Source organism: Nanorana parkeri, unplaced genomic scaffold, assembly GCF_000935625.1.
Source record: "Nanorana parkeri isolate BGI_ZX_2015 unplaced genomic scaffold, ASM93562v1 scaffold1906, whole genome shotgun sequence".
Classification (NCBI taxonomy): domain Eukaryota; kingdom Metazoa; phylum Chordata; class Amphibia; order Anura; family Dicroglossidae; genus Nanorana; species Nanorana parkeri.
In genome coordinates this window covers 110,840-124,881 of record NW_017308174.1, presented here as the reverse complement: position 1 = coordinate 124,881, position 14,042 = coordinate 110,840, and the positions used below count along the sequence as shown (strand labels likewise).

Sequence of the window (14,042 nt, the reverse complement as noted above, 5' to 3'; positions counted from 1 at the left end):
CATGTACAACGGAAAGTACCAACATCGCCGCCAGCTGCCAGAGAGGAGCTGCATTACATTCTCTGTCCCGAGGTAAAAATAAGGACAGCTGGAATCTAATTGATCGCCGACGGCAATGTTTCCAAACTTAGCTGCTACGTATATGACATCGGGGGCACTACGAGCCCAACGACAAAGGGCACACAGTGCACCGCCTACGCTTGTCGGTGTCCCCCTCAGCGTTTGACCCCACTTTGGCGGTAAAATGTAGGTTGCAAAACTGCTTCTGGGTGATGTCCTGACTGTATTCATAAAAAGCGCTAATGGCTTTTAATTGAATATTAAAAGCACAGCGTGCAATTTGGAGTGCCGTTTAATAATGGATTTTATGCATTTAATCTATGCAGCATGAAAACCCATTAAATAGAAAAAAAAGTCTATGTAAATGAGTATAAATTGTCTTTAAATAGAACGTTTTTGGTGACATTTCCTCTATTTAGGATGTAGTAAAAAAAAAAAAGATGGCTGTTACATGCAGCAGGTTGTTTTTTTAATGAATAGAGCTATAGTGCTATAGAAATGTTACATAATTCTGTAAAAGATACAATTGCATCTTATATATATTATTGTTTTTTTCTTTTTTCATTTGGAAAGAGCAGAGAAGGACTTTAGGGTAAAATGACACTAAACTCAGGAGTTAAATCTTAAAAAACATTCAGGTACCTTAACCATTAACAACAATGTATCTTATGTGTGAATCACTCGGCTGTAGATCCTCCAATCATCTCTGAATTGGTGCTGACACTGTCCTTCCTACTGGAGGGGGGCTACTTTTGTTCCCCATGGTCCCTGTGTGTGTGTTGTAAAGTAGTCACGTTCCAAGATCACTCCCGGGATGGACTACAATCTCAATACAAATGAATAAACTAAACATGAGATTGTAGTCCATCCCGGGAGTGATCTTGGAACGTGACTACTTTACAACACACACACAGGGACCATGGGGAACAAAAAGTAGCACCCATCCAGATCCTGTGAGCAGCCACTTATTTATTTATTTTATTGTGGCCAAAGCATCAGGAAGAAAGTTTTTACAATATTTCAGGAGAGAATGCCCCCCTTCAGAAGGAAGGACAGTGTCAGCACCAATTCAGAGATGATTGGAGGATCTACAGCTGAGTGATACACAAATAAGATACATTGTTGTTCATAGTTAAGGTCCTTGAATACATTGTTAAGATTTAACTCCTGAGTTTACTGTTACTTTATGTTTTGGGGAGATTTCCTTTCATTTGTGACTGGCGTCATTAGGACAGGAAGGGAGGAGCAATGCACTAAAATAAATCAACAGTCCTTTACAGCCAACCACACCGTTGACAACGTTGAGGTCGTACACAGGGCCTACGTTTTTGTTTCAGCCCACATGTGTATAACTGTTGCGGCCACACCACCGTAATGTTTTTTCGCTTTGGCATAAGGTTCACATCAGGTGCATTGATCAATGCAGGCTCAATGCAAGGACACAGAAGAGAATTGTTCCCTGTGCTCTGTTCTCACCGGTGTGCATAGAGTGGGAATAAAGTGCAATTTTGTGATATTTCAATAACATAAAAAAAGAATGCATTGCACTTCCCTTTCATAATGCATGCAGCATGTTTATTCTCGGGAGAATAACGCACACACGGGCCGGTGTACAGACTTCTGGTTGTGTTTGCATTGGGGGCTATAACACATCCAAACAGCACCTGGCAGAGTTCATCCGTAGCGAGAATCAATACTTCAGATCTACTCTGACTCATTCATGAATACTCGCACAGTAAACTCTCTCCCACAGACTGCAGTTCCTACAGAACCTTCTAAAGACACTTCTCAGGCACACTCGCCCTGTTATTTCATCGTCATCCTCCGAGGTGAGCGGCTTTCGCAGACCTTTCCCTGAACTAAGACTACGAGATGTTCCCAAGACAGAAAGATCTTCCTTTGTTCTCGGATCCTGTAACTTTCCTTTCATTTTTAAAGCTGAACTTCAGGAAGATATAAAAGATACAAATGAATGCAGCTCTGTCTTCACTGATACATTATTTCCATTTTTTCAATGCAAGCAGTGTAAATACCTGTATCTGACCTATTGCAGCCCTGGTACAGCAGAGCTCAGAATGGGAGAAGAAGGGGCAAGGCTGTGACATGAGTCGTAATGCTCATGTGCCAACAAGGAGTTTGCTGATAAGAGGAGAGAGCAGAGTGACAGGCAAATGAGCTAATCAGTCTGATGCTTTTTCTTTCACTGTCCAGGGACAGCCTAGAAGCGGGTCCAGGACGGCTCCGCGCTCGGGTGGGGGGGGGGGGGGGATCTCTGGATTGAAGGTGAATTTTGCAGCAAAAGCTGTTTTAGTTGTTTTAACTATGAATTAGATGTTTAGTATTATCTTGCTATTTTTGGCATTGAGTCGGCTTTACACTGGGGGAGGGACAAGTCCTGTAAGCGTTATTGAAATGGAGCAAAAACAACAACAAAAATCAGGTCTTCTCTGCTTCCAGACAGAGCTATTTAAATCTCAGGACTGGATAGATAGAAATATAAATCCATTGGCTCCCATATATGCATTTCTGAATATTAAGCTGTTCGCCTGGCATTCAGCAATCATTCTTTAACACGCTGTAAGGGTTTGTGTACGCAGCTTCAGAAATTAGCTCAATGTGCCTATGAGAACGCTGGTTTTAGGTGCATTCAGGAGCAGACGGATCACGTTTAAAGGGAGTATCGGCTTTGCCCATGCAACAGGTACACTTTAATGCTTTTTAAAAAAAAATTATGTGAATAGGAACGTGTAAAAAATATAAAAGTAGGTGATATCCCAATTTGGCTGCTGAAGTGGAAATACACTTTAACAGGGCTATTCACAGAAGGGTGAAGAGTTTGGAGAAGACAGGAGAAGTGAGCAATCTAGGACAACATAGCTGAACTAGAAAGTGAGCTGAATTGGAGAATTTTTCCCAATCAGCTATGTTGTCCTAGATTGCTCACTTCTCCTGTCTTCTTCAAACTCTTCACCCTTTTGCGAATAACCCTTTAAAGGGGTTCTAATCCCTCCCGTTTTTTTGCCTATATCTACTGCTGTGAAGCAGTAGATATAGGCAAACAGTTTTAAAAAAAAAAAAACGATAAAACAGCAATTTAAACTAGGGCTGTTACTGATTAAAATTTTCGTGTTCGATTAATCAAAATTTTTTTTAATAGATTCATTTCGATTAATGGATTTTAACATCAATAGGCCGGGTTAAGGCTGTTCCTCTGGAGATCTAATCCCGATTTATCATAGAAAGGGAAGGCAGGCTAATTGTGTAACCTTCCACACATTTGCCCCGGCTTAGACTGGCCTTCTCGTGACAATAATTAAAAAGCATTGCCTGCAGACAATCATCGCATGACGTCATAACACCAGGACAAGCATTCTAAACTGCTCACTGAGTTTAAAATCGAGTTGTTCAATCAATTGTACCATAAAGCATATCTGAGCATCTAAAATGATTGTAAGAAACACAATGCATGCAATGGATACATAAAATGGAGCTACATTTATACGATGAGCTAGATTGAGTACACTACTAAATAACCTGCTGCTGGATTTCCTCCTCTCCCTCGTTAGTCTCTCGTCGGCTAAGGAAGGGAAGGGGGGAGGAGTCCAGTGACGTCACGGACATTGCCGTCACCGGACTCCTCCCCCCTTCCCTTCGTTAGCCGTCACGGACATCGACGTCACCGGACTCCTTCCCCCTTCCCTTCGTTAGCCGACAGAGCCACTTGGGGAAGGGGGGAGGAGTCCTGTGACGTCGATGTCCGTGACGTCACAGGAACTCCCGGAAGACCCGGAAGCCGGCAGAGAGGGGAGTACCGATCAAAAACATTTGAAATCGATCAAAACAATTATTCGAGGGATTAATCGTTAGTTTCCGCAGCCCTAGTTTAAACGTACCTTTTTCTCTTTGCGTGCTCTCGCCCGAGAAAACCAAACTGTTCGGGCGGCCACAAAGCATCTTGGGGCGGGCGCATGCACAGTTCGTATTCTCGGCCGGGAGATGAGCAGAGACGCAAGGTAAGTGTATGGACGCGTGCACCCGCATGCAGACACCGCTGGATCGGAGGGACAGAGCAGTCAGCGATGGATTGGAGAGCCGCCGCACCGCTGGAGGGACAGATGAAAACATCAGGAAAGAAGAAGATCGGAATAAGAGACATAATTTAAGGTAAGTGCTAACATTAACATGTGGGGGGGGAGGGGAATTTTTTTTGACTTTAATGTCACTTTAAGCCTTAAATTCAGCACCACGGACAGCTCTGAAGAGATCTGAATTCCCAGTATGTATAAGGGAGGTCTCTGTATGTTGTATGGAGTAAGCTGATCATGTTTTCAGTGTAGTTTCGTTATTGCTTGTCGGAGGGCAGGTTCACACCATGTTCTGGACCAGATCTGGTCTGGAAAATGGTGTGCACCTGCCCACAGTTCAAGTGCATTCCAGACCAGACACAATGAGGCATGCAGTATTTTTTTTTTTAGGATGCATTTTGGGTCTGGAAATATTCTGGTCTGGAGATGATCTGGATGTGGTGTGAATGGGCCCTAAGTCTTCTGAATTGCTTTATCATAAAGAGCATTTACATTTATCTAAAAATAAGACCTTTTTTTTTTAATGAGTTTGACAGTTTTTTTTTATTGCTGCCGGTGTTATGCAGTTAAGGTTACAATTTAGTTAATGTTCAGGAGCATAATATTATCTCTGTTCTCTTGCTCGGTGGTCCTTACAGACAAAAAGTAGTCCTTACTTATAAAAATCGCACGAGGGGCGAAGCTTACAGAAAAGGGCCCTGACCAGCCACAGAGGCGACGTCACTCAATGCCACCCACCTAACAATATCCAAATTGCAGGCAATTAAGTTCTTACTTAAAAGGGAAGTAAACCCTTGGTTTGAAAAAAGGCTGACAAATAGTTTTTTACGACAGAAGAGACTTTGCATGCTGTATCTCTTCTGTAGTGAGAACATTACATTGCCCGTCATCATTTTCTTTCTCTGATTGTACCCTGAGCCATGTATTGTAGTGGGATTCTGATATTAACCGATATATTTCATATTGATATTAATCAGCATAGACACGATTGTTAATACTATTATAGTTAGGTTATTGAAAGTTTTAACATTGCAGATCATTTCACATATAATAGATACATTAAAGATGAATCCTATACTTTCATCTTAGCAATGTATTGTAGAGAATGATGAGAAATTAAGCTAATGAGTCCTGGATTTATATAGTGCACAATGATATAGTGGAAACATCATATATACATATAATATATAATGAGTTGTACGAAAAAGCAACATGTGGAACATTTAGCTTTTTGTGTTGAGGTAACTAGAGTTCATGTAGGACATTAAGGGTTTGTGCGTAGAGGTAACTAGAGTTCATGGAGAACATTTAGGGTCTTATATAATTTGAGGTAGCAAGGGTTCAACGACAAAGTCAAACACATGTTCTGACCTTGGCTTAATGAGCAATAGGTTCAATGCCAAGACAGCTGTCCTCTGAACTTGATATGAGGGAGTCTTACAAAGAGAAGACGGTACAGAGAGACATTACTATCTGATTTTTGGAGATAATTCAAGGTAACACAGATGGTTTTATTGCTCAAATCTCTATAAAAAGGGGCTGCAACCCCATATTAATTAATCACACCTGCTGTGCTTCATGTCCCTTGCTGGCCGAATAAGCCTACTTCGTGAAGATCTGCCTGGTGTAGATCCTCTGTTTATTCTAATTGAGTATGCAGAGCCTAGTGTACAGTCTCAGCATGATTCTGTGATGGGACAAACTAACATCCATTCACATGGCCAGAAGTTATGCCATCCCGACCCAGCTAATCAAGATGGACAAAGCCTCCAATCCCAAAGACGACTGGGGGAACGTGGAAGCATTGGCCATGGAGGAGAGTGCAGACATCACAACACTATAAAAAGGGATTGCCTTGCTAGGAAAATGTGCAATAACTGCCAATATGCTATACACGCTTGCACATTATAGCAAAAATCTCCCTGAATGTTGCTTTTTCAGGTCCGCAGTTTATGTCCACTTTAAGCCACCATAATAATGAGGTCTGAATATTCAACTCTCTCTCTCCTTTCTCTGAGAACAGATACAAAGTCATGAATCATACATCTTTCTTCGGCTTCTTTGTTCCCTCTCAGTTCAGATTCATTATCCCCATGTGGTGCTGCAGCATTGGAGATAGACAGTGTTTCCTTTCAACCGGTTCCCGCGAAGAACACAGCGTTCCCTCGAATTATCATATTTCCACACTGAAAACTGGGATGCTGATTTGCTCGCTCTTTGTTGTGACAGCGTTTGTCTACGCGCAGCTGTGCCGGCCTTATAAGGCAACAAGACTTATCATCCAATTAAGTCCTATTGGACTTCTTTTATGTTTTCTCTACCCCCCATCCTTTCGTGTCTTTATCTCTTACTTCTACATTCATGTCTTCGTTCCCCAACCTTATTATGCAGCTCCTTGAGTATATGGAAGGAGGCTGTAAAAAGGGGGATTGTCTTTTTGTACGACTAACAAAAATTCAACTTGATTGGCTCTACTGGCTTTTCATGAAGCCCATCTGCGTTGGGCCATGAAGGAAAAAGAGCAGCTGCTCTTTTTCGCATGTACATTCAGCATGCAGAAAGAGAGGAAAGGGGAAGCATATTTGGAAAGACAAGTCAATAGCTGAAAATAATTAGCTTCTACATCGTGCAAAAAGAGATTGTGGTATATACATGTATTTTTATAAAGAGCCAAAGTTAACTTACACTATATGGCTAAAGGTGTGTGGGCACCTGACCATCACACCTACCTATATGGCCAAGAGTATGTGGACACCTGACAATTACACCTACCTATATGGCCAAAACGTATGTGGACACCTGACCTGCATATATGGCCAAACGTATGTGGACACCTGACCTACATATATGGCCAAACGTATGTGGACACCTGACCTACATATATGGCCAAACGTATGTGGACACCTGACAATGACACCTACCTATATGGCAAAACGTATGTGGACACCTGTGCCAATTGTTAAGTTTAGGTGTTTCCAGTGAAACATGTTGGCAGCATATAACATTTTAGAGAATTGTGTGCATCTAACCATGTGGTAACTGTTTGGTGAAGGCCCTCAGCATGGCTGTGCCCCTGTGCATAAAGCCTTCTCCAAAAGACATGGTTTGATGAGTTTGGTGTGGAGGAACTTCAGTCGCTTGCACAGAGCCCTGACCTCAAAGCTACTGAAAAAGTTTGGGAAGAACTGAAAGTCAGTGGTGGGCCAGGTCTTCTCATTCAACATCAGTACCTGACCCAACAAATGCTCTTTTGGGCTAAATGGGGATAAACTCCCACAAACACACACAAAAATCTTGTTAAAAGTCTTTTCAGAATAATGGAATCTTTTATAGCTTCAAGGTGGGGGAACCCCCATATCAATGCTCATGGTTTTTGAATGGGATGCCCAAAAAGCTTTGGCCATATAGTAAATCTTGATATCTACCATCTTTAATCCCCTACATAGTAAAGCTTAGAGGAAGGCAGGACCTGCATTAGCAGCCAATCAGAGCACTCTGCTCTTCTTTCTATTTAACACTTTTACAGGACAGGAAAGCACATGAATGGCTTAATCGATGTGCTCCTCATTCTTAAAACCTATCTCTAGTCAATCTTTTTCCAGTTTATTTAAAGAATGGAGAGCAGTTCAAAGTTCAATAAAAACATTGTCAGAGTCCCCATAATAAAAGCCACACGGAGGTTCTAAACTTTCCCCACTTTATCAAACTAAATAAAAATTTGTTGGCTGGAGTTAGGCTTTAAGTGTCTGATCATGGACTGGTAATTCAAGTATATCCCATCGCACTCCTGACCTGGTATAACCCAAGATAATGGGTGGGTGCTGAGATGACAGCAGATGCCTCTACAGATCAGTATCACGTGGTAGAAAACTCATTGGAGTGCGAGTGACCTTTCTACCACGTGATGCTGATCATGGACTGGGGCAATTCCTTGGCCAATGCTACAATTTACATTGCAAAATAATCTGGAGTGGAGGTCAAGGGCTGGCTGAACCAAAACATAAAATTCAGATAAAAACATACATATACACATCCCACACACATTTTTTTTCCAACATCACATATTGTTGCTTGCCTAGGTATTAGTTTTAAAGGTGGTCTCCTGTAAATCCACGGATCACATTGCAGTGTTGAAAAGGGACCCTAGACTATAAAAACATAACCAGCAGGCATCATAGTGCTCTTATTCCAGGTCCCGTGCTTCAAGGCCATGGCAGCAATGCATCAAACATCTATCGTATCCCCATACTGCATTGGGACACTTTTGGGTGATGTCATGTGACCTGTCATTTTCAGTTGACCGGTAACTTTTTAGTTTGGACCCCTCCCCCTTACTCAATGGGGGGCTTAGGGAACTCCATAGGATTGAATAGAGAGGTGCTGCGCTGTGCAGGCCCTGGCTGAGAAGATTTTACAAGCAGGTCAGCGCTCGCTGGGTCAGTGACAGATGAGTAAAAAGATTTTCGGTGGGTGAGGGTTGAAGACAGGGGAGATCAAAATATGAGTTGCACAAAGGTGCAGTTACACTTTAAAATTCATGTTTCAATGTGCGATGAAAGATATCCCACAATCAGTTATCTATAGGACCATTCAGGCCTGACTGTACAATTGTATCACATGGTCCGATGCCATCAACATCCCCTGAAGACACAAAGCAGTTATCATGGGACACGCTACACGCAACCCCTATCTTCTAAGCCACCATGGACACTTACTGTGCTGTGTTCTGCAGAAAGGCAAGATGATCCTGGAGATTGCTTTCTGTATTTTATGATAAGCTGTAAGCTTCTGCTCCAATCTCGTACCTTCCCCTGTGTATCTATAGATATATCGGAGCATCTCCTGTGCAGCCACCATGAGACAGAGCTTCATCTAGATTAGCCAGCGTTCATTATACAGTGCTAGCTATTATGCACAACAGGTGATGGCAATATAAGAATAGGGGACCCATCTTCACATGGTTAGAGCTTATTATTGTGGATAATTTAAGCAGTTTTTCCTCTTTGTTCACTGCTCAGTGTAATTTATATGCACTTTCTATTGTAGACAATAATGAATATTAAGTACAAATTGCACCATTTTACTTATTTTTTTTATTCCCAGAAAGAATGCAATCCTAAACCCGGCATAAAGGGCTATATTGCTGACCAGAATAAATATGTCCCTTGAAGTGCCAGTCCACCCATAACCGGTATTTGGTAGATGATGAAGAGTTGAACCTACCTGACATATTGTTTATTGTGCGCCCATGAGTCTACTGTCCAGCAGACACTCTGGCATTTGATTGTCAAATGGCAGGAGTGGGGCATGGGCAGGTGTCCAAGCCTTGTGAACAGTGTGTGCCTGGTATGCTGGTTCACATTAAAAGGGTCAGTCCACCAAATATTTCAGTGTTTGGTAATTGTTGGAGATTTTAAGCCCCTGACAGTTAATATTTCGGGGACTCTTAATAAAATATCTGCTGTTCCCATTATGAGGGACTCCCACCATCCCTGTTCTGAGTTTCCGGGTCTTCACACCTACTGGGGCTATTATAAGGGGTTCTAAGCATCCCTGTGTTGATTTCCTGGGTCTGCACACCTGCTGGGTTCATTATAGGGGGTTCCCACCATCCCAGTGCAGAGTTTCTGGGTCTGCACACTAGGGATGCACTGATACCGATACTAGTATCGGTACCGATGAGGAGTATTTAGGCGAGTGCAAGTACTCGTCCCAATGCTCAGATGCCTAGCCCGATACCTGGGCTTCCTGATTGGCTGGGCAGCCGGCTCCATGCTCCCCTGCGACTTGGCCACGAGGGAGCATGGAGCCAGGAAGATGGGCAGCGTGCCATCTAGCGTCTTGATTGGTCGGGATGCCGGCCAATCAGGAAGCCAGACGGCGAATCATTACCCGCCCCCAGCTTTCTGTTTGGCCAGAAAGCCGGCTTCATGCTCCTTCATCACGTGGTGACGAGGGAGCATGGAGCCAGCTTCCCAGCCAATCAGGAAGCCGGGCAACGAGTCATTACACGGCGCCCGGCTTCCTGATTGGCCAGAAAGCCGCCTCTATGCTTCCTCATCACTTGGTGATGAGGGAGCATGGAGTTGGCTTGCATGATAATCGGGAAGCCGGGTGGCAAGTCATTACAGAACGCTGGCATCCTTAATGGGACTTCCGATATCGGTATTCGTCAAGTACCGGAAAAAAAAATATCGGTACTCATACTCGATACCGGAAAAACTGCATCGGTGCATCCCTACTGCACACCTGTTATGCCCATTATGAGGGGTTTCCACCATCCCTCACAGTGGCCATTTTTACCAAGGGCAGGTTAGTAGCTCTCACTTTACTTCCTGGAACTCTGACACATGTGACCATGCACATCATCTCAGGGGAGGAAAATGCCTTTCCCTGAGATCTTGTGAGATTTCCCAGCAATGCTCTGCTAATGTAACATTCCTAGGATGCAACCCTTGGGTGCATTGCATCACTAATGCCCAAGAAGAGAAATAATAACTAAAAGAAAAATATGTTTGTTTAGCTTATGAATGTGAGAAGATTTCATATCGGCACCCAGAGCTGCATGCTGAGATGATTTTTGGTGAAAGGGGGTAAAGGTCTGGAGATTTTCCAGTTGGATTTAGGTGAAACAAACTGAATGCCTGTATACAGGGCCGGATTTCCCACAAGGCCACCCAAGGCCCAGCCAAGGGGCAGCAGGGAATAGAGGGGCAGCAGGGGTGTTAAATTCCTATCTCCCGACGCCTGGGATTTTATATTTTATCCTTGTGCTATGCAATACTAAATCCTTATATCCTGAATCTGAGAACACGCCGGCCAACGTCTACCCTAGTCACAGCTCCGCCCCTCTCATATGACTGCAGCTCCACCCATAGAAGCTGTAGACAATGCTGCACAGCACAGCTATGGGATGAATCTGTAGTTCCACCCAGAAGCACGGCAAAATGTATCTGAAGTCACTTATATAAAGTGACTTTATATAAATTGCCTCGACCTGTCTACAGCTCAGCGGCATTGCTCCCTGGATGGCGCCAGCCCTTCGCCGATTGGCCCCACCTGTTGCCTGCAGCTGCTCCCCAAGGCAAAAATGTTTTTGTAACGGCTGCTACATGTTCCATTGTCAGCGACATTCATCAAAGCGCCTTGAACACTTCTTATAACAGTCATTTCAAAGATGAAGAAGGAGGCTTGAAAATCCCCAGACAGACATCCCGCAGCTCATTTCTAGCCATAAATACACATTTCAGCAATAATAACTCCAAAGCTACGCATTTTTTCTCTTCATCGTTTCACAAAATTAATTTATTTGCTAAAGTAAGACCCATTTCCGTTTCCAGCACGCAGCTTTTTCTCAGCAATCCCCCTCGTCAGAGACCTCTCTAAGAAACCGGCTTCCCTAAAGCGCGCACGTAAGGTTGCTCAGAAAACAACGAACGGCGAGGTGCAGTACATCAAGCCTGGACTATTGCTCAGGAAAATGAGTGCGCTGTGTACCCGTCACCTGTAATTGTGCCGCTGTTTAACTTGTCTCAACAAAAATGTTCTGGGTTGTTAAAAACGGAATACAAAGTTACATAGCTGTTGGTAGCTAGTCGCATTCAGCTGGACTTGTTCTGTAATGTTGAAGATGTTTCGTAGCTTTTTCAAGCCGCTTCTTAAGTTCTAATGAGTGTCAAGAACATACCCCAACATTTATATCCACAAAGATAGCACGGACTCCTGGTAGCACCCAACTTTCACACAATGGACAATCAACATCTCCATGTAGATTGGATCAATATGTCTGGGCTACACTAAGTAGTGTCAAGAACATACGCCAACATTTATATCCACACAGGTAGCACAGACACCTTAATCCAATATCTAGGACCCCGGATCCCCAACTTTCCTACCTTGGACAATCAACATCTCCATGGAGATTGGATTAACATGTCTGGGCTACCTGTGTGGATATAAATGTTGGGGAATGTTCTTGACATTCATTAGAAGTTCTGAGTAGGGATGCACCGATACCGGTATTTCGGTATCGAGTAGCGATATTTTTTTTCCGGTACTCGCCGGTAACAAATACTGATACCGGAAGTCTCATTAAGGAAGCCAGGCGGTGTGTAATGACTCACCACACAGCTTCCTGATTAGCCGGGTGCCTACCTCCTTACAAACTCTGTCCCTACTCGAACAAAGAGCCGACCTTCAGACATTACCCCGAGAGATCTGCCAAAGGAGAATCATTCCCTCTATACTGCTTAGGTTCGGACTGAGAACACCTACTGCTCTGATGACAGAGTGGAACACCAATAACCACAGGCGACTCAAAAGCAAAACATTAAAAAAAATCAAGAAAAAGAAAGCTACAAATTAGAAGATGAAAATAAAAGCCGGCAGATGCAGATTGATCCCTCACAACATTCCCGGTCCCAGGGTCTTCCTGAAAATAACCTCTTGTGCTTATGGGGTGTTCTGACCCGGATCTCCAGCCAGCCACCACATCTCACATCTTCTATTTGTTACCTCATCACTCAGAGTCAAATATCTGCTTCCACTGAAGGATGGAGAGAAGGAGCAGGCATGGCTTCCCTTTGAACTAGTAACATATGGCAAGGGGATGGAATGTGAAGGAACATCATGTACAGAGTTCAAAGCTACGACTGCAGCAACTTCTCATAGAGACCAATAATAACAATCTGTATACCAGACGGATACATCTCAAACTGCATACGTAAACTGTGGCGCTGGTTACTTTTTTTTGCTTAACTGGTATCTGGAGCAATTATACTAATTATTCCCTAGGTCTATCAGTCCAGTATACAGTTTGTTCAGCAGTGCCATACACTTTATTAGGGATGCACCGATACTAGTAGTTCCTAACTGAGTATTTGGGTGAGTATGAGTAAATACTCCAATGCTCTGATCCCTTCCCTGATAGATTTCCTCTGACCGGCAGTGACGTAGGAGAACATGGAACCGGCTTTCCGGGCAATCAGGTAGCCGGGCGGCAAGTAATGACCCGCCTCCTGGCCTTCTGAATGGCTGGGAAGCTGGCTTCATGCTGATTGGCGGGGGAAGCCAGGTCCCCAGCCAATCAGCTTTGAGCCAGCGGAACAGCCGGCTCATGCAGATTGGCTGAGAAGACGGCTTTCCGGCCATATGAGCATGGAGCCGGCTTCCTGGCCAATCAGGAAGCAGGGAGGTAGGTCATTACTCGCAGCCCGGCTTCCTGATTGCCCGGGAAGCCGGCTCTATGCTGATTGGCTGATTTATTTCCTGCCCCAAATAAACTCACACAGTTTCTTGGTGCAACCAACTGCAGCACATTGCTCAGATGTGAACGCAAGATGTCAGACAGACAGGGGCAACCAAAATTAAAGATAGGGGCCACTGGCACCCCACTCAAAATAGTCTCAAGTGTGATATTTACATATTAATGGGCGGTGCGATTTACATATGAATAAAGCGCGACTCATTGTCCCCCCTTAAAAATTCCCTTAAAAATTCAGTGCGTCGCTAGGGTGTTCGGGTTTCACTGGAAGAAAAGGTGGCAACCCTAGCCATCATCCTCACACCGACCTCACAAGGGGAGTTCAGCATTAATGTACCAGCCTCACACTTGTCCTATTGTCAGTAACCCACTAGGCAGCAACAGCCCTGGAACTGGCAATTGTGAAGACAAGTCAGCAATGGCAGCCCCCATGTTTGTGTAATGACCGCTTCCCTTAAAAAATGTTAATAGCAATAAATCTGTAGATATATACTTGGGGAAAGGAAGGTTTAATAGATGCTATAAATATTGTGAGGGTGGATAGCAATAAATCCATTAAAACAATATTCTCTCACCATCCTGTGCAGCTTCTCCTCCAGTTCCGTATTTATTCGTTGCAGGGACAAGTAATTGGT

At 43.7% G+C, this 14,042-nt stretch overlaps 1 protein-coding gene across 1 annotated transcript in view; it reads right to left on the bottom strand.

Annotated features, from left to right (window-relative positions):
* The window catches only part of BEGAIN (brain enriched guanylate kinase associated), a 59,341-nt gene that overhangs the window by 20,302 nt on the left and 24,997 nt on the right, over positions 1 to 14,042 (bottom strand). The window contains exon 4 of the mRNA XM_018572030.1: positions 13,983 to 14,042. This exon is cut by the window's right edge and continues 6 nt beyond it. Coding sequence (XP_018427532.1) covers positions 13,983 to 14,042 — 60 coding nt within the window. The remainder of the gene's footprint in view (positions 1 to 13,982) is intronic.